This window comes from Ceratotherium simum, chromosome 26, assembly GCF_057802395.1.
Source record: "Ceratotherium simum simum isolate JZ-2026a chromosome 26, ASM5780239v1, whole genome shotgun sequence".
Lineage (NCBI taxonomy): Eukaryota > Metazoa > Chordata > Mammalia > Perissodactyla > Rhinocerotidae > Ceratotherium > Ceratotherium simum.
The window spans coordinates 746,775-771,123 of NC_141925.1; the positions used below are offsets into that span (position 1 = coordinate 746,775).

The 24,349-nt window shown below is 59.3% G+C and overlaps 2 protein-coding genes across 4 annotated transcripts; one reads left to right on the top strand and one right to left on the bottom strand.

Moving 5' to 3' along the window:
• Positions 1-642: 642 nt before the first annotated feature.
• HAGHL (hydroxyacylglutathione hydrolase like) lies at positions 643-3,355 on the top strand. Of its 3 annotated transcripts, none has more exons than XM_087449323.1 (8): positions 645-975; positions 1,332-1,396; positions 1,485-1,602; positions 1,678-1,786; positions 1,865-1,968; positions 2,116-2,214; positions 2,514-2,593; positions 2,863-3,355. In XM_087449323.1, exons 1-8 carry the CDS (start codon positions 871-873, stop codon positions 3,029-3,031), a joined length of 849 nt encoding a protein of 282 aa, XP_087305449.1. In that variant the 5' UTR covers positions 645-870; the 3' UTR covers positions 3,032-3,355. The 3 variants fall into 3 exon arrangements, with proteins under 3 accessions (XP_087305450.1, XP_087305449.1, XP_004438282.1); XM_004438225.3 differs by having other exon boundaries at positions 647-975; positions 2,113-2,214; positions 2,863-3,354; XM_087449324.1 differs by lacking the exon at positions 2,116-2,214 and having other exon boundaries at positions 643-975; positions 2,863-3,311.
• CIAO3 (cytosolic iron-sulfur assembly component 3) lies at positions 3,341-11,437 on the bottom strand. Its single transcript, XM_004438224.3, has 11 exons — positions 11,348-11,437; positions 10,210-10,305; positions 8,509-8,652; positions 8,075-8,207; positions 7,305-7,439; positions 6,850-6,968; positions 6,541-6,670; positions 5,755-5,827; positions 5,109-5,246; positions 4,424-4,581; positions 3,341-4,302 (listed from the first exon to the last, which is right to left on the bottom strand). Exons 1-11 carry the CDS (start codon positions 11,411-11,413, stop codon positions 4,064-4,066), a joined length of 1,431 nt encoding a protein of 476 aa, XP_004438281.1. The 5' UTR covers positions 11,414-11,437; the 3' UTR covers positions 3,341-4,063.
• Positions 11,438-24,349: the final 12,912 nt, after the last annotated feature.

A 24,349-nucleotide genomic window follows, 5' to 3' on the forward strand; every position in this document is an offset into this window, starting at 1 on the left:
CGTGTGGGTTTGCACACTCATTAGACCCCTTCTGTGTGCCTCTCGGCTCAGTGCTAGGACGGGCAGGCGAACAAACTGGACAGATCTCCGCACCCCCAGCCTGGAGGAAGGGGGTGCAGACTTCCCAGTCAGGGGCCAAGGGACTGGCACCAGCCCGGGCGCCTGGAGGGCTTCGCGCAGGAGGCGCCATAGCGCCCGGCGCGGCGGGGCCGGACGTGCGCGCGGCCCCCACCGGCACGCACGCGCTCCCTCCCGCGCACGCTCGCTCCCTGACCGTGCTCGCGTCCCCGCCGCGCGCAGGTTCCGGGCAGCCGGGCGGGGGGGACCGGGGTGGGGGGGGCGGCGCGTTCGGGGCGCGAGCCGTTAGCGGCGGCGGAGCTGAGCTACGCCCTCCGTCCAGTCCCCGTGACCGGCGCCCGAGGCCCGCCTCTGTCCCGCCGTCCTTCTGGCCGCCCGCGCAGCCGGCTGGCGCAGTCCGTACGGGTGAGTGGGCGGCCGGGGAGGGGCTGTCCCGGGCCAGGGTCGCGCGGCGGCCGGAGGAGGCCTGGGGGCGGGGTCTGGGGGAAGGAGGCGGGGATTACCGGGGCCACGACTGGGGGGCGGAGCCGGAGGAGGGGAAAACTGTCGAGGGGCGTGGCGGGCGGGGGCGGCGTCCGCAGCCGCGGGGCAGCTTGAGCCTGGAGCGTAGGGTCCTCCGGGAATTCCCTAGAGCAGGGAGCGGGACTGCCTTCTGGCCCCCAGTGTGTGTGGAGCTGACCCCTCCCGCGCAGCCCTGCCTAGGTGTGGAGAGGGGAGCCCCCGCCCTGAGGCAGGGGCTCACAAGGCTGGAGGCCTCTTGGAGGAGGCGCGGGGTGGCTGAGCGCTGCGACCATGAAGGTCAAGGTCATCCCTGTGCTTGAGGACAACTACATGTACCTGGTCATCGAGGAGCACACGCGGGAGGCTGTGGCTGTGGACGTGGCCGTGCCCAAGAGGGTGAGGGCAGGCTGTGGGCGGCGGGGAGGCCGCTGCGGGCCCAGGCCCCCTCGGAGCAGCTCCCGGACCACCCTGGTGAGAGCAGACTCTTCCTGTTCTCCGGCTCCTGGTTATTGGGCGTTTAGGATTTCTTCATTATTTGGGTCTTCCCGAGGATAGGACTGCCTCTGGCCTCCTCTTTGCCCATCTTCTGCACCCTAACTGCTCCGTACACACGCGGCGCTCAGTAATTGCCTGCTGGACACACCCACCCCGTCCTGGCCTGCCTGGGGCGCTGTGCTCACCGGCCTGGCGCCCCAGTATGGGGGGAGCGGCCACCTGGACCGTCCCATCTCTCTAATTCCCGTCGCTTTCAGCTGCTGGAGATCGTGGGCCGGGAGGGGGTATCACTGACCACTGTGCTGACCACCCACCACCACTGGTGAGCATGGTCGGGGCGGGCCCAGGCTCCAGGGCGTCGCCCATCCCCACCCCGACCTGGCCTGATCCTACTCCCGCCCCGTCTGCAGGGACCACTCTCGAGGCAACGCGGAGCTGGCACGGCTGCGGCCGGGCCTGGCCGTGCTAGGTGCGGACGAGCGCATCTGCGCGCTGACCCGCAGGCTGGCGCACGGCGAGGAACTGCGGGTGAGCGCGCGCCCGGGAGGTGGGGGAAGGCGCCCCTGCCGCCGCCTAACCGGCCCGCTTGCCCCTCTGCCGCAGTTTGGGGCCATCCACGTGCGCTGCCTCCTGACGCCCGGCCACACCACTGGCCACATGAGCTACTTCTTATGGGAAAATGAGTGTCTGGACCCGCCCGCCGTGTTCTCGGGTACCAGCTGCGCTGCCCCCACCCGCCCCGCCTCCCTCTGATGCGGCTCCACCTTTTCTGACCCACCCTCCTCCTCAGGGGATGCCCTGTCCGTGGCGGGATGCGGCTCCCGCCTGGAGAGCACAGCTCAGCAGATGTACCAGAGCCTGGCTGAGACCCTGGGCACCCTGCCCCCGGAGACTGTGAGTGGCTGTCCCTTCCCCTCCCCTGGATCCAACCTCACCACACAACCCACATGCTCTGGACCTGCAACATGGTGTGGGAGGGTGCTCAGGAGGGGCCAGGCCAGCCAGTGAGTGACCCCCCTGAGTGCCTCCTTTCTCCAGAAGGTGTTCTGTGGCCACGAACACACGCTGGCCAACCTTGAGTTTGCACAGAAAGTGGAGCCCTGCAATGACCACGTGAGGGCCAAGCTGTCGTGGGCCAAGGTGCGGCCACTCCTTCCCTCAATGGCGAGGGCTGGCAGGTGGGGGGAGGACTGGGACCCAGGAGGGGCACTGCAGGGGGAACCAGCCATGACTGGCCCGGGGTGCACTGTCCAGCTGAGGCTCCTACCCGTGAGGGGAGAGGTTGGTAGCCTTGACAGGGAGCTGGGCAGCCTATAGGACTGGGCTGCAAGTGCCTGCCCTCAGGGTCCAGGTTGGGGCCAGACTGAGCCTGGGGCTGAGCCGAGCCGAGCCGCCTGGAGCCCTCAGACAAGGCCATGACAGGGCCTGTGTCATTCCAGAAGAGGGACGAGGACGACGTGCCCACAGTGCCGTCCACGCTAGGCGAGGAGCTCCTCTACAACCCCTTTCTGAGAGTGGCGTGAGTACTGGCCCACATGCTGGGCTTTCCTGTGCCAGCGCGTCTCGGGAGGCCCTGTGCCCTCCCCAGGGGCCACGCTGCAGAGCCAGCTGGCACAAGGCCGGCTGTCATCCTTGGGGCCTCCCTGGCAGTCATTTGGACACTAAGGGAGGGGTCGGGGGACCAGTTATTGGCCTGACTGGCACTGGGGAGAGGCTGCTCGTTCAGCACTCTCTGCCAGTGCCCGCCCAGCAGTTCCCCGAGCCCCCATGGCGCCTCTTTCCCCACAGAGAGGAGGCTGTGCGCGAGTTCACAGGGAAGGCGGCCCCGGCAGAGGTCCTGGAGGTGCTCTGCAGAGAACGGGCGAGCTTTGAGCGGGCGGCCGACCCGCTGCAGCCACAGGCCCGGGCTCTCCTGGCGCTGCAGTGGGGGCTCCTGAGTATGCCCCGACAGAAGTGAGCCCCGTGTGGACCCGCCGCGGGGTCAGGTGGTGCATCTCTCCTCCCTTGACCCTCGGGTAGACTGGGCCCACGGGAGGGTCATCTCTGGAGCCTTCTCGGCCCTGCCCAGCCGGCTACCCAGCCTTGAGGATGGGCACTCTGGCACTTGTGGCAGTGGACACATGGGGCTCCTCTCTGGGCCAGTGTGAGCCCCAAGACCTGGGTGTTCAAGAAGCAGCCTAGTGGGGTGCATGGGTTTTCTGAACTTTGAATAAAGCTTTGCAAGGCGTCTTTCTCAATGTTGGCAGACGCTCCAGGAGAGAAGCCGTTTTCAGAGTAAGGCTCCTTTATTAGAGTCCGAGCCCAAGGTGTCTTCCCCCTGCCGCTGTAAGTGGGGACCCAGCTGTGGATGTAAGACTCAGCTGGAGAGACCACTGAGGTCTGCTGTTGAGAGCCTGGTTTCTACCTAGAAAACACAGGTTCTCAGGCCTCAGAGCCCAGAGCTTCATCACAGTGAACACCTGGCTGCAGGTGGAGGGGGCACCCCATCCCCAGGTGGGGTGTCATGGCTGGTATCCCTTTCCTGCCAGTGTCGTCTCAGCACAGCAGGGTTCTCCATGCTGGGCTGTAAGCTCGACCAGCCCAACAGGTCTGGCCCGTCACTGCCCTCCACACCACAGCTTCAGGGGTGACTCTAGAAGCAGGGGATGAGGAACCTACTTTTGCTCTGCCTTAAGCCCCCCACGGCACTGGCTGAAACCCTCACACACATGGGCCACCAGGACCAGGAGTGAGGGCACTGTCCTGGGTCCTGAGCAAGGCTTGGGCACCCCGTGGGCCCTCTGGCCTCCTGCAGCAGGGAGTGTGGGTGAGTGCAGGCTAGAGACCACCTTTACCCGCTGTGGGTCTTGAGTCTCGTTTCTACGTGGGTTCCAACGTGTCCCTGCAGCTCGCCTAGCATCCTGGGCATGAGCCCTGGGGTCTCGGGGTGTGACTTCATGCTGGAGACCCTGTGCTGGCCGTGGTGGGTCCGGCAGATCTTCAAGGCTTCCTACCACTTGATGCTGAGGTTGGAGCTGGCCTTTTCCACCGCGTGGTAGCTTGTGTGCAGCAGGCGGCCGGCCCGCTCCGAGCCCTCGCCCTGCAGCCAGCGCCTGTACAGCTCCCGGACCCCAGGTGTGTCCTCTGGCGCCTCTGTCCTGACCATGCCGTACAGCCTCTCAACGTCCTGGAGAAGCTCCTTGCCAGCCATGTCGGGGGCCTTGAGCTGGCCTCCACCATTCAAGCAGCCTGTAGCGGAGCAGGACGGGCCAAGGCGACGTCATGGGGAGGGTGCTGGTGCACCGGGGGTCCCAGTATGCCCCCTTCCCGCCGCCCCCACACCCTGTGTGAGAGAGGCCTGTGCAGCTACCTGCGGGGCAAGCCATGACCTCCACATAGTGGTACGGGCAGCGGCCACGCTTGAGCTTCTGCACCAGGTTCTGGATGTTGCGGAAACCATAGGCCATGGCAAAGTGCAGCAGGACCCGGCCCTCCCGCTCCAGGGTCACTTCCTGGAAGTCCTTGTTCCTGAGGAGGGCCCAGTCCAGGCTTGTCCACACAGCATGCCCAGGTTCCCTCCTGGTCCCCACCCCAGCAACCTCACCCGGTCCCAGGTGGGACAGTGATGGAGGGGGAGAGTAGGAAGGTCACTTCCACAAGTTGGGCAGGTGACCTCACCCCCAGCCTCGGTTTCCTGATCTGCAGAATGGGAACCTCTCCTTCCTAGGATAGCCTCAAGGTGCGCCAAGGTGAAAGCCCCCAGCGCTCCCTCCAAGGAACGGAGGTGTCATGTCAGGACTCTCCCTGTGCCTGGCACACCACCGTGTCACCACTGCCTCTCGGGGCTCGGGACCACTGTGGTGTGGACATGGGACACTGATCCCTACGATGAGGAGACCAAGGCCTAGAGAGCTCTGCCCATTCATGCGAGCCAGGGAGGAGGGCCCAGCTCCTGCCCAGTGCCAGAGGGTCCACGCCAAACCCAGCTCGCCACCCTCCACCAAGCCCGCTTCAGTGAGGGGACCCAGCCCCCAGCTCCAGCCCTTCCCACTGACCTCAGGGGTCTGTAGGTGACCTCAGTGACGTGGACTCCAAAGAGTTCCCAGGCTGCGTGCCGGAACACGTGCTCCAGGTAGCCCCCTGAGCCCCCGCCCCGGTGGCTGGTGGGCTCCTGGGCAGATGTGCTGCTGCACCTGGGGAGGGGGGTGCGGCTTCAGGTGACAGCATGGCTGCTGTCTGCGAGGCTTCCAGACCTGTCTCTCACGCTTTGGGCATTTGCTTTCTAAGTGGGAAACGAATCAGAGACCCCCGGGGCTTTGTCAGTGTGTCAGGAGGCAGCTCAGGCGGGAGAAGGACTGTCCCCTCCATCGAGTCACCTGTTCTGGGGAGCTCAGACCTGTATGAAGTTGGGGTCAGCTCTGATAACCATCAGTTGAATGTCCGTAGGCCATCTTGTGAACTCGACCACCTCTGTGGACACCAAGACAGACCACAGAGCAGACGTGGAACTGACCAGAAGGAAGCCGTGGTGGGGAAGAGGAAGCAAGGGGCACTCTGAGAGCCAGGGTCTGTCTGGGGACACTGACCACACCCACATTCTCACTTCTGCCACCCGCCAGGACACCTTCGACCCCCAACGTCTCGACTGTCCGAACGCCAGACGTAGATACTGCTCCTCCATTGTGGCAGGTGGCGACTCACAGACTGTCCAGGGGTGCTGGCTCCAGTGCTGACAGCGAGACCCCTTCTTCATGCAGCAACTTGAAGACTTCTCCTGCCATGAAACCACAGCACAGGTGCCCTTCAGCTGGCATCTCGATATAAACAGGGACAGCAGAGAACACCCACATCAGCTGCATCCCTAGCAACCTGTAAGCTGGCCCCAGAGGCCCGGACGTCCACCCCTGGCCTGTGGGTGGGAGAGAACCCAGCCACAGAGCTGAGGAAGAAGGACTCCACTTCTGAAGACCCTCAGGAGAGCTGCCCTGCTTCCGGGACCACAGCCTGCCCTCATGGCCACATGACGGGGTAGACACATCTGTCCCCAGGGCACTTCCGCAGCAGTGCCCCACAAGGTGGACAGGGCACTGTGTGCATGCGGGGTGACTTTTCCCTGACTGTCTGGGCTCCCAGGTGTTTATTTCCCTGTCTTTTAAGTATTTAGGAGACTGTGCAGCTGCTCAACTCAGAAATGGGGTGACCAGCATGAGCCCAAGAGGCTGATGAGAATCGCTGCCCCTCCACCCGTGCAAACACCAAGGTAGGGCCAGGGTACCCGTTGGCCACAGGTCCCCGAGACAGCAGGACAGCTGCGAATGCTGACCTGGCTCCGGGGGCGGCGGGGAAGGTGCGTGGGTGAGCCCCGGGGCTCTGGCCAGGGGACGGCAGCTCCAGCCAGAGCCCGTGGGCAGAACCCGGGCGACGCCACCCTGTGCCCTGGGCTTGGGGCCCACACCAGAGGCGCGGGGGCTCGGCGGTGGGACCCACCCGTCGTGATGACACAGTCCACGTCACGAGTCTGGTGCTCCTGGCTGAAGAAGTCAGGCCTGGAGGCCTCCAGCTTCTTGTCATAGCAGGGCATCACCGTCACGTGGTAGATCTTGTCGGCGCTCAGTCGCTGCATGGAGAAACGCGGGCACATGGGTCACCGCCTGGCCCCAGCAATCATGGGGTCCTGCTGGGATGAGGCGGGGGACCTACAACGTGACTCTGTGTGGGTCTCTGGACACTGCAGATCTGGGCTTATCTCTCCCGACACGGATACTCAGTCACTCCCAGCGGGCGTGCTCCTGTTACCTGCTCCTGGGCAAAGAAGTCCTTGACCAGCGAGCCCATGACCTGCTGCGGGGACCGGGCCGTGCTCAGGTGGGGGATGATGAGGCTCCCGTGGGTCTTCTCCGCATAGCAGATCCAGCCTGAGGCCGACACGGAACAGACGGGGTGGTCACAAACCGCCTCTCACCGCTCGGCAGTGACATGACAGTCTGGGGGTGGACCAACTTGTACCAGGAGTTAGGTCTCATTAAAGAACCTTCCCACTCTCTTGTCCCCGTCACATGTGTTCCTGGTATCCATGTGATGGCCGTCTCAGGGAACTGACACGACCACAGGTGACTCTCAGGGCAGCTCCTTCTGTGGAAGAGGCTGTTCTGGGCCAGCATTTCTAACCTGCTCTGGCAGAGCCCTCTCTCTCTCCCCAGCATCCCCCACCCACGTGCAGCTGTTGGTGTCATTCAGCAGCGTGAGCACACCTGGGCAGGCGGAAGTCAGCACGGGCAAGGCCTGCTTGGAGTTGGCCTGTCCTCGGAATCGCCGCACGAACTCTCGCTGGCTTTCGAGGAGACTGAAGCTCCTCGAGAAGGCAGTGTCGAACACATAGTGCGCCCCTGGAAGGCAAGCACCCACCTCACCCCCGAGAAGGACGGCCGAAGCACAAGGCACTGCCGACCACGCCCCTGGGAGCAGGGGCTCTGCCCTCCAGTGGTACCTCAGCTGCTCCACAGAGGCCCCAAGAAGCCCGAGGTTCTAGAGCGTCAGAGGACACACTGCAGTGTGGACAGCTTGGGGCTGCCCAGGAAGCTCGTGTGTGACATCCGGCGTCCTTCCTCTGCCTCAGTGGCTGCCGGGACCAGGCCACACCCCACATGGCGCCCGGTTTCAGCCTGTGCCGGGGCTCACCCCATGTCCTCCCAGCCCAGCTCCGGGCACACAGGGGTTGGCCACAGTCGATCTGAGCTAGAATCCCACTCAGACCTGGGAAATGCATATTGATGATGATAATTTTAAAACAATATAAGGAGTGAGTGAATTCTAGACCCTAGAGAATGCAAAGTCAGAATTCAGATGGTTTTCTCTTAAAAGGCACTGCACTCAACTGTCACATCGAAACTTCAAGCTGAAGTCAAACTCAGCTTTGAGTTTGCATTGAGTGCCTGACATGTTTAAGTTCAGTGACTCGGAAGTGTGAAGAGCTCCCCCAGACGCCCCCGTGCTCTGAGCTCACCCGAGAGTCCGCGCCTACCTAGTTTTTTAAAGAATGCAGTTAATTTCCTGGCGGTGTCTGTTGGATTCAGCTGAAATCTCGCTGCCAGCGATGCTCTGGACTGGGGAGAGACCGAAATGACAACCAGCCTCTGCTGACCGGGCACCGCCATCTGCAAAGCAAGGGGATGCGTGCTTACTCTGCGTGTTTTCTCCGGATTCCCAGTGGGCAAGAGTTGGCAAGAGCATGCCCCAGCTCCATGAGGGCCTGTCATCTTTATGCCTGACACTTCAGTGTCACAATACTGACAAGTAATTCACTGTGATGATAATCCCACTGACGAGACTTAAAAATGTGGGAGTCACCTGGAGACACAGGACAAGTGGCACCAGGAGATGAGTTGCCCTTGACAGCATGAATGGAGGGATTGATGTTAGGTTAAAGCAGAGTCTTGAAGCCCACCTACCACTTACCTTATTGGCATCTAGAACTTTCCGCAGCTCCTCATGGCTCTGCTGAGTGATGAGCACGGTCTCTGCTGAGGTGACACAGCCACTGCATGCCAGGCAGTCGTCTAGTGAAATCTTGGCCTTCTCCAGCTTCCGCGTCCCTCCGTCCTGGAACACGAGAACCTGGTACGCAAAGGGCTTCTCTGCACAAGGACATGGAGCTCTCAGGATAACGGAGCCTTCGTTCTCTCGCTCACAGCACCAACAACCAGCGTGGTAGCTGGGTGATTTTACGTGCCACTCAGTTTACAAAAATGAAATAGTTATTACATTCTAGATTCTCATAGCATCATCAGATTCTAACTTTGGTACAAATTCGGCTGGCACATCAGAATGGTATTAACAAGACTTGCTGTCTGCCGGGGGTGGAATGTAGGAGTTAAATCTGCAGAGAAGCAGCCGACTCGCCACAGGGGTCCCAGAGGGGTCGCTGGTCCCCAGGCTGGTCATGGGGCCATGGGGACAGGAAAACGCCAAAGGCCAGGCACTACAAGGAGGAGGAAGAAAAGGGCGGGGGTGAGGGTGAGAGAAGAAGAACAGAGGGAGGAGCCGGCAGGAGCCTGTGACCCGTGGCTTTGCCTGCCCAGTGCCCACACCTGGAGGAGCGAGGCAGCAACAGTCAGCAGACTCGGCCAGACAGACGCAGAACGTGGTGTTCAAGTCGGGCCTCCAGGCTGATAGTGACTTTTCTTAGAAGCCAGTGATCCTGGCCTGAGCCCCTCACTCCCTCTGCACACGCAGGAATGGTCTGAGCCAGGGCCAGGTGAGCTGCAGGGGCCCAGGATGTGATAAGAGGGCTGCGGAGACTGGAACTCCCTTCCAGCTGGCTCACTAGGCCTGCGCTTCGCACCAAAGCCACAATTTGAGCTCAACATGTATTTTTAGAGTCAGATCAGCCTAAAGGCCCAGACTGCGATGCTGCGCCCAGTAGGCGGCTGATGTGCTTCTCAACTTCCCTCCGAATCAACCAGCGCTGCCCTGGACAGCGGGGCCCACTGCAGCCCCCACCTCCCCTGGCTTCCTTCATTCGTGGGACCCCTTGTGAGGTATCTTTTCCCTAAAAAGGCTCCAGTGCCCCGTGCTGCACCAGGCTCGGGCGGGAGCCATGGTGTGCTGCTGGGTTGATGTTGGGTTAAAGCAAACAGCCAGCTCTCTCCTGTGAACACTCAATCCCACTGTCCAGCCCCGCCATGAGCCATCCTGCAGCTACTCCCCTGCTCAGGAGGGCTTCCTGGGCCGGGTGTACCCAGTGCCTGTGGTCCATGGGATGGCACAGATGTTCTTGAAGGTCCAAATCGCAGACAGTTGGGGTGAATTTTAACACCATTACATCAGGATCTTGTCATTGCTTAATTATACAGGAAGTAGGTGTTCATTAAGAACAAGGGGTCTGAACTGGGAAATCTTACACAATTAGAACTCAGAGAGAGGGAGAGGGAGGGGAAGATGGGAACCGCCATCTCTGCAAAGAGAGAACCCTCTGCAGAATAAATCAAGCTCCATGTTCAGCCTCTGGGGCATCCCCAGGCTCCCATCCCTGCCCTCCCAGGCTCCCCGATGGCCAGTGAATCTGATCAGTGAGAAAGGGCTGGGAGGCGTGCGAGGTCTCATGGTCACTGTGTTTGTGTCTGAAACGTGTCTGACATTTTCTGAGCTGGAACTTACCTGACTGACTTGGAAGTAACTCCCGTCATCTTCGATATGGATCTTTGCCAGGCCACTTCCCAGCCTCTTATCCACCTTCACAGGCTTGATACAGTCCTGGACCAGGAAGAGACCCTGATGCCACCACCACGAGGGATGAGGGCTTGGCCCTGACTCCTGTTCCTGCCACAGAAGCCGTCTTAGCGCTATTGCTGCTTGGCCCGCGGCTCGGGCACAAGGCACACGCGCTAAGACCTGTGGGTCGCTCCGTATGCTGAAGTCAGATGAAGACTAACCCGCCTGCAGAAACCACCAACCTCGACGTTCACCCTTTCTTAGGGTAACAGAAGGTGTGGCCACCACAGGGAGAGCCCGTGGCCAGTGTTACATTGGCTACTGAGAGGAAGCCAAGGGGTCAGCAGGAATGCTTTACTTGGAGGCCACCTCCCTGCCCAGTGCCCCAGAAAATAAATCCACTTCTTTCCCCACCTCGCCGAGCTCTCGCTGTGTCTCTCATCATCACTAAGAGGCGCCCGTGGGCCACCGCCTTCCCAAAGATTACAGCCCCAGAAGGTAGGCCCGGTGGAGGCCTGTCCCAGCTCATCTCTGCCCGCCACGCTGCGGCCAGCCCACCCCTCCTCCGGGGACCCTTCGCTGTGGCCCTCAGCCCCGCCCTGCACAGCTGGTGGCACTGATAGGCAGGCGCACCAGATAAGGGCGACACCCACTGTCAAGTGTGGCTCTCCTGCCCCTTCAGGGACAAGCTCTGCCTCCCCGAGGGCAACGGCAAGGTCGCCCACCTTCCTGCGCGGACTGGGCCCTGGCTGTGGCTCCGGCGACCACCTCCCAGGCTCGGCGGCTGAGGGCAGCGCCCCCAGCGCCGTCTACACGGAAGGACCTGGCCCAGGGAAGCCTGGCGGGCTCTCCAGCACGCTCCGAGCCTGCCGCTGCCCGGCTGGGTCACTGGCGGCAGCTGCTCGTATCCCCACCAGGGAGGGCGCGGCACCCGGACGCGGTCCCCTGGGGCGGCGTGATGACCTCTCCTACTGTCCCAAACCCCGTCCTGGCCTCGCCTTCCCCGGACGCCCGTGACCCGGCGGGGGTCCCGGGTTCCGGTCCCATTTCTCGGGGACGGCACTGAGGCGGGAGGGTCTCCCACCTGAGACGGCCCGATGAAGTCATCCAGGTCCGTCAGCTGCAGCGCCCCGCTGAAGGGCGACGCCATGGCGGCCACACTGCCGCCGGCCGCCACGCGCAGGGGTCGCCAAACGGCGCAAAACGACGGGGTTGTTCCGCCACGCTGCCGGAAAGCGCCCTGCGCGGCGCATGCGCGTCTGGCCCCGTGGCAGGACGTCTGGAGGGTGCGCGCCCCCTGCTGGCGGAGCCAGTGACCTCCCGCCTCTCGCCTGTCCCGCCTCCTGCCGGGCGGAGGGACCGCGGGGACAGGAGTGAAGCTCCCTCGCTCCAGAGCTCACCTGCCGGCCCTGTGTGCGGTCCCGCAGTCCCCGCTCTGGGAGCTCGCCGAGGCAGCGGCCCTGCTTGGCTTGGTCCCGGACGCAGCCAGGATCCCAGCATGGCGCTGGGCACACGTGGGCCGTTTCTGTAGAAGAGGAAGGAGATGCAAGTGACAGAGGTGGGAGCCGATCCCGCCGCCCAGCGCGAGCCCAGAGCTCCTTCCCTTCCCCACATCCCTTCTGTTATTCTGGAGACCAGCCTGAGAAAACTCTACTTCCATATAAGATTTTATAACCTGAAACAGGACCCCTGCTTGATCAGACCCAATTCTTGAGCGGTTAAAACCGTGTCCTATTTAGTTATACATTTAATGACCATTTCTTAGTGGGGCTTCCAGAAAACTCAAGTGGTGGAGTCTAGCATGTGCCTGGTCCCCACCTGGGCCCAGCCCTGGCTGGCTCAGCCCCAGAATGTGGGCCTCACGTTTCTGAGGGCCCAGCCCGGCCTGTGCTCCCACTCTTCTTGGGGTTCTTGCCCTGATGTCGACTCTACCTGGTGACTCCCACACGTACCTGTGGGTTTACTGCGAGGTCCCCAGACGGAGGCCCACCTGCTGACGTGGCCTCCTCAAGCCCCTGCAGCTGCTCCTCTTGGCTCCCAGAAAAGGACCTTCTTTCTCAGCAGTGGGGAGGACTTTCCCCAGCACCTGCGCCAGGTGGGCTTCCAGGCCCCACCCGTCCCCTTGTCCTGGCAATACCTGAGTGAGGTCTGAGATCTGAAGAACCCACTATTGATTAGAAGTAGATGAACACAAAATAAACTTAGTTTCGCTGAAGTGCCCCAGAGTAAGTTTACAAAAAATTTGTGAGACTAACAAGTGCCTTTGGGATTGGGGGCAGGATGAGAGTCAGTTAGGCTGGGCTGATGGGGAGGATTTATAGCAGAGGGGGCTCCGGCTGGCTGGGGGGCAAAGGATGGTCCCCATTTAGGGGGCTGGGGAGGGTTCTCCCAGTGCTGGAGGGGAGAGTTGACAGGTAGATATGCCGGGCAGATTTCAATCTTTCCTCCCCCAGGACCCAAGTCTGTAAGAGCAAACCCAGTGGAGCGAAGGTCGGGCTGGATGGAAGGTGGGAACAGCCTGACTGTCCACCAGCAGGTGAGTGGACGAGGAGGCGTGGTCTGTCCACACCCTGGAATGTCAGTCGGCCGCGAAAGGAGTGAAGCTCTGACATGTGCTACAACGTGAATGAACCTCAGGAGTCACGCTCAGTGAGAGGCCAGTCACAAAACGCCGCATGGTGTCTGATTCCGTTTCTACGAGATGTGCAGAGTATGCAAATCCATAGAGACAGAAAGTAGATGAGAGGTTACCAGGGGCTGGGGAGGGGGTTTCAGTTTGGGATGATGAAAAAGTTTTGGAAATAGATATAGAGGTGATGGCTGCACAACATTGTGAATGTAACTAAGCCACTGAATCGTACACTTTAAAGTGGTTACGATGGTGAATTTTGTTATATGTATTTTATCGGGATTTAAAAATTAATAATGTAATATATCAAAGACCATTGACTTGCACACTTTAAATGGGTGAATTGTATGATATGTGAATTTATATCTTACAAAACTATTAAAAAATGAGGGGGCTCGAGGCTGCTGCTCAGCCTGGCCACCCCAAGGGGTCCCTGAGAGGCCCAGGCAGTGAGGACACCCTGCTCCACCCCATTTCAAGCCATCGGTCCCGCTGTCCCTGTAAGAGTGCCGGGTGACTGTCAGAGCCAGTGCTAGTTCAGAAAATCTGAGCGGGGGTTTCAGATCACAGGCACACACACACACGCACACACACACGCAGACAGGCGCACACACGCGCAAGATGAGGGCAGGTCCTCCTGCTGCCTGCTCGGCGTGGAGCCAGGGCGGGGGCTCTTCAGCCCCTCCAGGGTCTTTTATTAACTCACAGCCGTGTCCCTGCAGACGCTCGGGCTCTGGTGCCAACATTACTCTCGCCTCCTCAGTGCTCACATTTTGCAAATTGTTTCATCATCATCATTAGTGAGTATTTACTGTGCGCTTCCCATGTGCAAGACCAGGGTTTACACACGCGGGGGGGGGGGACGTGAGGGCCAGCTGAGGATGCAGGGAGGGGCCTCGGCCCCTATGGCCAGGCTGGCCGGGCTGTGTAGCTGCTGTGACGCTGACAGTGTGTGGGTGCCCCTTTCTTGAGCTGAGACGGGTCAGTCCTTGGCCTCTGCTCTGGACATGCCCACAGGACCCCTTTGCCCAAAGCCGACCACCTGATTGTTGGCTGGGAGCAGGCACCATTTCCGCTGAGGTGTGTAGAGCTGCTGTCTCTGCCTGTGGGTGACCACTGGAGTTTCACCCTTCGATGGATCGGCCCTGCATTACTTTCCTGGGGCTTTGGAACAAAGGACCACAAACGAGGTGGTTTAAAACAACAGACATTTATCTTCTCTCAGTTCTGGAGACCAGAAGTCCTAAATCGAGGTGTCGCAGGCCCTCACTCCCTCCGGAGGCTCCAGGGCGGGGTCCTTCCCGCCTCGTCCAGCTTCTGGGGGCTCCAGGCGGTCCTGGGCTTGTGGCTGCGTCACTCCAGCCTCTGCCCTATCGTCACACGGCCTCCTCCCTGTTTGTCTTCTCCCCCCTCTTATCTTCTAAGGACACTCGTCATTGGATTTAGGGCCCACTCTAATCCGGGATGATCTCGTCTTGAGATCCTTAACTCAATCACGTCCACGAACTCTTTTCCCAAATAAGGTGTCGTTCACAGATTTCAGGTGGACGTAGTATTTGGGAGGTACCATTCAGCCCACCACAGCCCGAATGTCCAAGCTTTTGTAGGACCCTCAGGGGTTGGAGGACAACTGCGTATCGGGACGCATCTCACCACACGGGCTGGGCTGGCCCTCGGGAACGGGTGGGATGGCGGGGATGCAGCCCAGGCCACCCCTGAGGGCCGAGAGCCCCCAGCCGTTGTACTGTAGAGCTGGGGTTGGGCAGCAGGTGCCTTTTAGCGGCAGACAGCCTGTGTGCAGTGGGGATAAACGACCCAGGGTGGGGACAAGTGAAAGGTGGGAGGACAGCTGTCTTTTCTGAAATGAGTTTTAATTTTTCCTGATTTCAGAACGTATGCTGCATTCTCCAGTGTTTCTTGGATCAAGGCCCCCAGGAAACAGGGGAGGAGAAGCGGGGTTTGCTCTGCACCTGCCCTGCATGGCTGGGCTATGGGAGGAGGGATGTGTGTCCAGGCTGTAGCCCACCAGGTCGTGGTCTCCGTGGCCCACAAGACCCACAGCGATGCCCCCATCGGACAGAGGGGTGGGGAGGGGTCACCTGTGAGAACCACTCACCCCCAAACTTAACAGGTGGGAGGAGTAGGGAGGGGCTGCGTCCACGGGCCCCTGCTGTGTGGCCACAGTCGTGTAGAACAGGTGACACGTTTCCCAGGGGCCGGGCTCAGGCAGCTGTCCGAGTGCAGGGCCAGCCTCCTACCCTACCAAATGGCTCTGCCTTCTAAACCCGCCCCATGCTTGTCGTAAACTGGGGACCAGTTTGTTTGTTACTGTTACGGCCAACTAGGGTCTTCTTACGACATGAGGGTCTTCACGCCCAGCAGGTTCTGGGTAGATCAGCGCGGGCGGCCCTCCCTGTCTGGGTGGACGTGGGGGCACAGCCTCCGGGCTGTCCCTGCAGATCCTTCCACTCCCCTCCAGGGTCCTCCAGGCCCTGAGGGCTGGGGTGCGGGCAGGGAGGGGTGAGAAAGGGCCCCCCGTGGGGCGGGTCTGGGGTCTGCTGTGACCAGGGTCCCCAGGCCTCCTACTCTCAGAATCAGAGAGAGAAAGCAGCTCTGCCTAGGAAAACAGGCCGGTGCTCGCGCTTGAATCCGGGTGCTCCAAGGTTGCCTGAGGTGTCCCACCTGAGCCCACCAGGCCTCGCCACCCCCAGGCGCACCCCAGGAGCTTTTCGAAGCAAGACTCCCACTGCTGGGCTGAGCAGACTCGGTGTTTTATTTGTTGAAGGGAATGACTGTGGGCAATGAGCGCATCATTAGCGACCTAATCAACACGTGCGCCTTCCCGCTGGGCCGCCACATCTTGTCAACAGGTGTAACCCCAGCTGTCGCCCTGGGAGGCGCGGCGCATGCTGCAATTAGCGGCTAATGAGGAGGCCTGCCATGACCCTCTCCTCTGCGGAGAACCGGTGCCCAGGGCCAGGAGAGCAGGACGGTGGAGGGGAGAGTGCGGGCGGCCCTTCAGGGTCCTCCCTCTGCACCCTGCGGGGGGGTTGGGGGGCGCTGCGAGAAGCAGCAGAAAGAGCTGGTCACGGAGAGGGCCTCGCCCTGCGGTGGCGGCGCCCGAGATCCTTGAGAGGGCAGGTGTGCTGCACACCTGTCCACAAGCGTGTGGGGTTGGCCCGGCCCCGGCCCTGCGAGGCCCAAGCAGGGGACCCAGGGGCCACGTCTATGGGGGGACAGTGGGCCAGCAGCACCAGTGGGCAGGCTGAGGGGAAGCCCCCTCCTTTGCCCGAGCAGGTGTGGCAGGAGAGAGCCAGGAAGGCCTGGGGATAGAGCAGTTCCACCCTGAGGCGGGTCTCCGGGGCTGCAGCCTGGGAAGGACGGCCAGGCGCCAGGTCTGCTCTCGTGGGGCCAGCACAAAGCAGCACAAACCTGCAAGGCGTTCGCTGACCCATCAGCCTGTCCGGGTTGTCAGGGCAGGTTTGCACCCAGCTTGTGGGGCTGTTCACCCCGGTCTACCACATTGGAGCATCAAGGCTGGAGTCACCAGGCCCCCCGAGGTGCCTCTGCACCTACACTTTGTACTCAGCCCCTCAAGTCATCAGGGGGCCAGTGGGCCCCAGGGCCTCCACCATGCCCGGGAACTGCCGAGCCACTTGGCCGTTGGAAGCCTGGCTGGTTTTCTCCTGTGATGTTTTTACTGGCTTGTGCAGGTCAGGCCTGGCCCACTGCCCATGGGAGGGTCACCCACCCTGCAAAGTGTGCATCTAGGCCCCCAGCAGCCACGCCTGGGGTGCTCCCAGCTTGTGAGATCGTGGGCCATCCCCAGGAGACCCCCATCCCAGGCTGCCTTCCCTCCTCCCCTGACAGTCTCCTTTGGGGCCGGCCCCCAATTCACCCAGCACAGACTGTAGCAGCTGGGAGTTGGCTGGGGGTCCCCTGCACCCGCACCCTTCTCATGCTGGCGGTCTGGGAACTCTCCGGGAGGGAGCCGGCTGCCCTGGTGTGGGTGAGGGACAGGGAGCCACTCTGTGGACACAAGGTCCTGGCGGGGCCCCCAACATCTGTTGGGAGTGGCATCCTTCCACAGCTCTGGCCTGGGAGAGCTGAGGTCCTACTCATCTCTCCATCTCTGGCCTCGGTTTCCCTTCTGTGATGGGCGTGGAGGAGGCCACCTGGAGCCACGCCCCCCTCTCCGGGCAGCCCTGATGCGCCTCCAGGGTCAGCCCCTGCTCTCTAGTCCTGACATCCCCACACACCCGGGGTCCTTGGCACCCCACCTTGGGCCGCTGCTCCCTGGGGTGACCCTGACTGCAGGGTGAGGGGCAGGCGTGTGCATGAGTGTGGCGTGCATCCTCTCTGAGGGGGGAACACACCGAGAGCCAGAGCACTGGGGAAGCAGTCACTCTCCGAGAGCCACCAGGGCCCCCACCATGGCCTGGTCACGCACCCTCGGAAGCTGTCCAGAGTGACAGAAGGTCCTTGTAGGTGGCGAGGGGGCTTAAGAAGGACCAGCCATGTGGGGGTGGCAGTCCTGGGTGGGGTACAGGCTGAGCCTCGGGTCAAAGTGAGAGGGGCCAGGTGCGCCACCCCAGTGCCCTGGCCACAGTGGCCTCAGACCATGCCCAGAACACCTCCACACTGAGGCCAGGGGCCAGTCTCGAGGCTCACCCAGGGAGCTCCATGGAGAACTGGTCCAGGACCTGGGCCGGGGTGGCCACTGGCCATACTCCCACCCTGATGCCCATCGGCCTGGCCGTCCCAGTGTCGGTCCTTCCGGCTGTCGGTCAGCCACCGTCCCACCCCCGACTGAGCCCCAGGCTTGGGGACAGCAGGCGCTTGGTTGGCGAAGACGCTGTTTCCCAGGCGCCTGTCCAGCCACACGCAGACATGTGAGCACGAGGGTCCCTGGGGCCCCTTCTCCACCCACAGCCTGGTTCAGATCCCTGGGGGGGAGGTGCCCCCAAACCTGGGCCCTGGGGCAGGGCCTGACCTCTGATCCCAGCCAGGGCTTCCCCCAAGCCCTGCCCATCTGCTGCCCCCAGCAACCACCCTAGGACTCCGGACTGTGCGGGGGTGCAGCAGAGGTTTAGGGTGGCCCTCCCTGCCCGACCTCACCCCCAGATGCCCTGCAGGTCAGAATTTTCTGCAGAGACCAGGCCCACCCCCACCCCCCCCCCCACTGCCGGAAGGTGTAGCAGGAGATGTCCGCTGAGATCTGGGCCCGGACAGCACGTCCACTGCTGGCAGGAAGGACCGCAGGCGAACCCGGAACCAGAGCATGACATGCTGGCTGTGCTGCCCACAGGCTGGGCCCCAGCTGGCGGGCAGAGGTCCAGCAGGAGGCAGCCAGGGTGGTGCTGGGGAGCTGGGCCTGCAGAACAGGGGTCAGGTGGGCAAATGGCAGTCCCGTCCCCTCAACTCAGGACCGCCACTAGTGGGTGCTAGTGCGTCTGGGAAGCAGGCCAGAGCACCGAGGAGCGTCTGGGCGGGGCTGGCCCCCCCTCAGCCAGCACACCTGGGTGCACGGCCAGTGTGGCCAGCTGGGTCGGGGGCAGCAGGGCCTGGGCAGAGACCTGGGGTAAGCCCCAGGGTTGCGCCCCCTCCCCGACGCTGCCACGCTGTGCTGGGGATGTGCTGGGCCCTGGGATCCAGCTGTGCATATCTCCTCTGAGAAGCCATCGAAGGCCATGTGGAGGATGGTCAGGCTGGGGGATGGGAGTGGTTGTGGTGAAGGTCCGAGAGCCCAGCAGGCCATCCTAGTGCCAGGGTTCCCAGCGGGGACACTCCCAGGCTCCACTGGGCCCCACAGCCCGGGGCTCGGGGCAGCGGTGGCAGCAGGCTGGCCGGTGCTCAGGCCGGAGGGCTGCTCCTGCCCAGCCTGTGCCCAGCCTGGGACGTGGCCTGTGTCCCCCACTCCTGCCCACAGCCCTGCCCTTCTTGGGGGGACGCACATGGTCTCCAGCTGGGAGCAGTTAGTGAGCAGAGCAGGGGTCACTGAGGCCAGGAAGAGGGTCAGAGGCCCCCGGAAGCAGTCCGTGAGTTCATGGTGGCCACGGTGAGGAGCTCTGGCCCCAGGCGATGGAACACGGCCCCCCGGGAGGTGGTGGAGGGGAGCACTGTGCAGGGCCCAGTGGAGCGGACCCTCCAGTGATGTCACACCAGCCCCCCGCAGCCCACCTGGGCAGCCACGGTGAACAGGAAGTCCCGCGGGGCTGGCCAGCATTGAGCACAGTGCTGGTGGCCTCAGTCCTGGCCCCTGTGGGCGCCCCCAGGTTGAGAGGATGAGGAGCCCCCAGCTGGGTGGCCATGAGCAGGACTGTCACCTCCAACTGTGGCAAAGGTCAGACTCAGTGGGGCAGGGGCCGCCCACTGGGCCTGGGGAATAGCTCTGGCCATACCAGCCCTCGGATGGGCCGTGCCCACACGATTGCCTCAGGCCAGCTTGACTATTTACCTGATGGCTGCAGTCCTCACTGCCCCAGGCACAGAGCGGCAATGGAAAGCACCCCGGCCACCAACTGGGTCTGACCAGTTTTGGGGGGTGGGAAGTGGCCCCCTTGACTCCTGGAAGCTGGGACAGGAATTTGCTGTGGTTGGCGAACTCTCTAAAGAAGCGATGTTGTTCAGGAGCCAGAGCTGGCTGCTGGCCGCATGTGGGGCCCCCCTCTGCTGGGTGTCACAGCCCCCTCAGCTTCGAGTGTCACCCTGCATGCTGATGCCCATTCTGCGGAGCTGGAAACTGAACTTCTGGAACTGCTTACGGGGCAGTGACTGAGGCAGGACTTGACCCCAGGGGCGCCTGACCCCAGAGCTGTCCCCATGCTCCTCTGCCAAAGCCAGGAGACCCGGTTCTTATATGGGCTTCGGGCAGTCATTGAACCTTTGGGCCTCAGTTTCCTCCTTTATAAAATGGGCATAAAAAGCCATCTTCTGTGGCTTTTCATCCAGAGGGTGTCCTGCTCTGGCCTGGCATCATGGAGGAAACGGTGACTGAGGGAAGAGGAGCTGACCTCCCAGAGTCAGGAAGACCAGGGCAACCAAGGAAGGATTCCTGGAAGAGGCGACCTGGAGCAAAGACCCATGACGGATCTGCTCCAGGCTCCAGGCCAGTGGACTCTGGTCCTCTTCTCTATTTTCCCCATACTGGGGGAAAGATTTTCTGGGCAATCAGACAGGAGCCAACCTAGTGAGCTCGGGGCACAGTGCCTGCCCTCTGAGAATGTGGTCCTGCCAGGGGAGCTGGCTGGTTGCCCTCGGCCTCATGGGGATTATCAGATTAGAGCTAAATGCGTCCACACCAGCAATCAAACCAGTAAAGCCAGAAGCGAATATTCATCCAGCTTCTTAGACGGGACTGGAGGTACCTTGAAGAGGAACAGATTTAGCCATGTGAAAATAAAAGGGTTTTTTTTTTTAATGTGCAGAATAAACAGCCCTAAAGTTGTTTTGTTACCTCCAAGAGTGAAAAGGCCAAAAATAGCAGGGGGCAAACCGCGCAGCCCGCACGCACGGGACAGAGAGCAAGGACGAACGGTTGTGTGTGAGGAATGAGAGGTGGCTGAGCGCCACCCGCAAAATGCCGCTCAGCTGGGGAGGGAGGCGCCCTGCAGGCTGCAGAGCTGCCGCTGGCTGGGAAGTGGGACCGGGGCACCCGTCTGCTCCCAGGTGTCCGAATCTTCAATCATTTATGCTTATTGCAGAAGTCTCTTGTCGGGTCTGTCTTGCATGTGGCCATCACCTTTCTAATTTTGTGCATCTCCTGTTTGAACTCAAATTTCTATGGCCACTGCAAAGGTGGCGCAGTCTTCCTGCCCGGCTCCTTGGCCCCCTCGCTATTTACTGAGGTGTTGGGAATCTCTCCTCCAGGGGGACACCACCTGGTAGCTGCCAATCCGTCTGTTGAGTGGGAATCCTTAATTCAGACGAAGTCACGTTTACCCACGCTTCCCAGTGCAGGTTCTGTTTGGGGGTCTTGGTGTCCGTCTCTGTTCCTTAGACGCTGTCTTTTCCCATCTGAATTGTCTCCTCTGTCACACTCTGGTCTTAAATGCATCTCGTACCCCACATGATATCAACTGGGTCTCACTTTATTTTCCTCCAGACGGCGAGTTATGTTTTCCAACACCCTCTGTTTCACACATCCATCCCTTCCCCGGCCATTTGCCTCTTCTTTTTGGATCATGGATATTTATTCTCTTTATTTTTTTAATGAATTTGTTGAGTTCCTGAAAAAAATCCTCCTCAAATTTTTATTAGGATTGAATGGAATTTATAGAATAATCTTAGGAGTGCTGACACTTTATCATGCTGGGTTGTTCCAGATAAAGGTATCCTGCATTATTAGTTAGGTTGATTTCTAGAGACTTTGTGAATTTCATTGTTATTAGAAATGATATATTTTTCTATTAAGTTTGTTATTATTGCTAATATAAAGTAATGCTATTGATGTTTTATTATGGTAAAGTACACATAAAATAAAATTTACCATGTTAATCATTTTTAACTGTACAATTCGGTGGCATTAAGTACATTCACAGTGTTGTGTAACCATCACCACTCTCCATGTCCAGAACTTTTTCATCTTCCAAAACAGAAACTCTGCACCCATTAAACAATAATTCCCCATTCTCCCCCTCCCCCCAGCCCCTGGCACTCACTAATCTACTTTCTGTCTCTATGAATTTACCTGTTCTGGACATTTCATATAAGTGGAATCACACAATATTTGCCCTTTTATACCTGGCTTCTTCCACTGAGCATCATGTTTTCAAGGTTCATGCACCTTGTAGCGTGTATAAGAACTCCGTTCATTTTTATGGCTGAATAATATTCCACTGTATGAATAGACCACATTTTGTTTTTTGTCTATCCATTCACCTGTCGGTGGACACTTGAGTTGTTTCCACCTTTTGGCTACTGTGAATAACGCTGCTGTGAACACGGGTGTGCAAATATCTGTTTGAGTCCCTGTTTTGAAATCTTTGGGTATATCTTAAATTGCTGGGTCATGTGGTAATTCTGTGTCTGATTCTCTGCGGGACTGCCATCCAGTTTCCCCAGTGGCTGCACCATTTTCCATCCCACCAGCAGTGCACAAGCTTCCAGTTTCTCCACATCCTCACCAACACTTGTTATGCTTTCGATTTTTAACTCAGTTTTATTGTGGTATAATTTATGTACAATAAAGGCTTCCATTAAAAGTGTGCAATCCAGGGGGCCGGCCCAGTGGCACAGCAGTTAAGTTCGCAATGCTCTGCTTCGGCGGCCCGGAGTTCACAGGTTTGGATCCCAGGCTCGTACCTACGCACCGCTTGTCAGGCCATGCTATGGCAGTGTCCCATGTAAAGTAGAGGAAGATGGGGACGGATGTTAGCTCAGCGCCAATCTTCCTCAGCAAAAAGAAGAGGATTGGCATGGATGTTAGCTCAGAGCTGATCTTCCTCCCAAAAATAAAAAAAGCGTACAGTCCAATGATCTTTGGCAGTTACACCCATGAAACCAACAACACAATCGAGATACACAACATTTCCATCACCCCCCAAGATTCTTTCTGTAGCTTTGTGGTCCATTCCCCCCTCCTATTCCTAGCAAACAGGAATCCCTGCTTTTGGTGAAGCTGCCTGGCCCCAGGCAACCACTGATCTTCTTTTTGTCATAATAGATTAGTTTGCTTTTAAAATTTCGCATAAACGGAATCAGACATTACGTGCTTTTTGATGTCTGCCCCTTTCGCTCAGGCAGTAATGATTCTGAAATTCATCCTTTTTTCTCACGTGTCTGTACTCTGTTCCTTCTTATTGCTGGGTCCTGTGCTGTCATACGGACACACCACATTTTGTCTGTCCGTTCATCTGTTGATGGGAATTTGTTTTTCCCCATTTTTGGCTTTCGTGAAGAGAGCCACTGTAACTGTTCATGGCTAAGTCTTCATGTGGACACGTGTTTTCATTTCCCCGGAATAATCACTTAGGAGTGGAATGGCTAAATTGTATAGTTAGGTGTACATTCAACTTCTTAAGAAAATGCCACACAAAAGTGACCTGTCATTTGGACCCCGCCAGCAGTGTCCGAGAGCTCCAGCTGTCCCACCTCCGAGCCAGTGCTTGTTGTGGTCGGTCCTTCTCAGTGGAGAGTTCTGCTGGGGGAGCGGAGGCGTCCCGCTGTGGATGGGATCTGCGTTTCCCTGGCGATGCTGCACATCTTTCATGTGCTGACTGCCCATTCACACGTCTGCTTCCGTGTCGTGTCTGTCCACATCTTTTTAAAAACAGCTTTACTGCGATATATTCACACACCACCTACTCACCCGTTTAAAGTGTACGATTCAACATCGTTGGTTAGTGTACTCCCAGAGAAGACCCCCTTTAACCCGAATTATCAGACACTGAATAGCTCTGGAATTCTCCTTTTGCTTCAGACTCGATAATGTTTTGTAGTGAGGTCAACTTAGAATTACGGGGAAAACAGCATTTACATGCAAAACACATAACGCATTCCCGTCACTTGAGCCACCACTAATGCCACGTGAGTCACAAGCAGCGTGCGTCACACCCTTCTTGTCAAAGTTAGAACAAGAAGTGAACTCCGCGTTCCCACGCATGTCTGCGTGGCTGGACCTTCTGAGCTCAAACTACAGTCTTTGACGCACAAGGGAAATTTCCACATTTGAAAATCATGGTACTGTGCGACTGGGGAGCTCCCACCTAAATCTGAATTGGAAGGGATTAATCCTTTGATTAAGCCCATCCAATGAATTTTTTAATTCCAGATTTTGTACTTTTCATTTCTAAAATTTCCTATTTGGTTCCTTTTTTATATTTTCATTTTCCCTACCTCTCCATTCACGAAAGCCTATTTTCCATCACCTCGTTGACTATAGTTGCCATAACTGCTTTAAAATCCTTGTCTGATGATTCCAATAACTGACTCATCGTGGCGTTGGCCGTTGAGAGTGGGTCACCATTTCCTGGCTCTCCCCATGCCGAGTAGTTTTGGATTTTATCATGAACATCATGACGTTGTATAGATACTGCATTCTGTTATATTCCAATGAAGACTGTTGATGCTTTTGTTTCGGGGGGCAATGAACTTGGTCAGACTTGAACTGTGAGCTCTGCCACTCCCGAGGTCAGTCTCAACTGGATTTTCATCTTTGCCTGAGCTGTATCCAGTCTGGCCTGCACACATGATTCAGGGGTCAGCAAGAGACTTGGGTAGAGTTCACACACGGAATCTGGGCCCCTCCTCTGGCTCTCTCCTCTGCAGAGCTCACCGCTCGTTCTCTGGCCTCTGCTTACTCTGGGCCCCTCTCTCTGGTTCCTCCAGCCAGGAGGATGGTGGGCTGTCTGCTGGAGTCTGCGCACTCCACGCCACAGCGGCCACACCTCTGGCTGGCTTCAGGGCAAAGCCACAGAGACAAAGGGAAACCCACTGCATGCTGGTGTCTTCCCTGCA

Excerpts from the sequence above, each read along its gene's own strand:
- HAGHL (XM_004438225.3), top strand. The coding sequence starts at position 871 with ATGAAGGTCAAGGTCATCCCTGTGCTTGAGGACAACTACATGTACCTG. Across the intron at positions 1,787-1,864 it reads CCCGCCCGCCGTGTTCTCGG|GGGATGCCCTGTCCGTGGCG; the intron begins GTACCAGCTGCG and ends CCTCCTCCTCAG. Across the intron at positions 2,215-2,513 it reads CCAAGCTGTCGTGGGCCAAG|AAGAGGGACGAGGACGACGT; the intron begins GTGCGGCCACTC and ends GTGTCATTCCAG.
- CIAO3 (XM_004438224.3), bottom strand. The coding sequence starts at position 11,413 with ATGGCGTCGCCCTTCAGCGGGGCGCTGCAGCTGACGGACCTGGATGAC. Across the intron at positions 6,969-7,304 it reads GCTGACTTCCGCCTGCCCAG|GCTGGATCTGCTATGCGGAG; the intron begins GTGTGCTCACGC and ends TGTCGGCCTCAG. Across the intron at positions 4,303-4,423 it reads GGTCATGGCTTGCCCCGCAG|GCTGCTTGAATGGTGGAGGC; the intron begins GTAGCTGCACAG and ends GCTCCGCTACAG.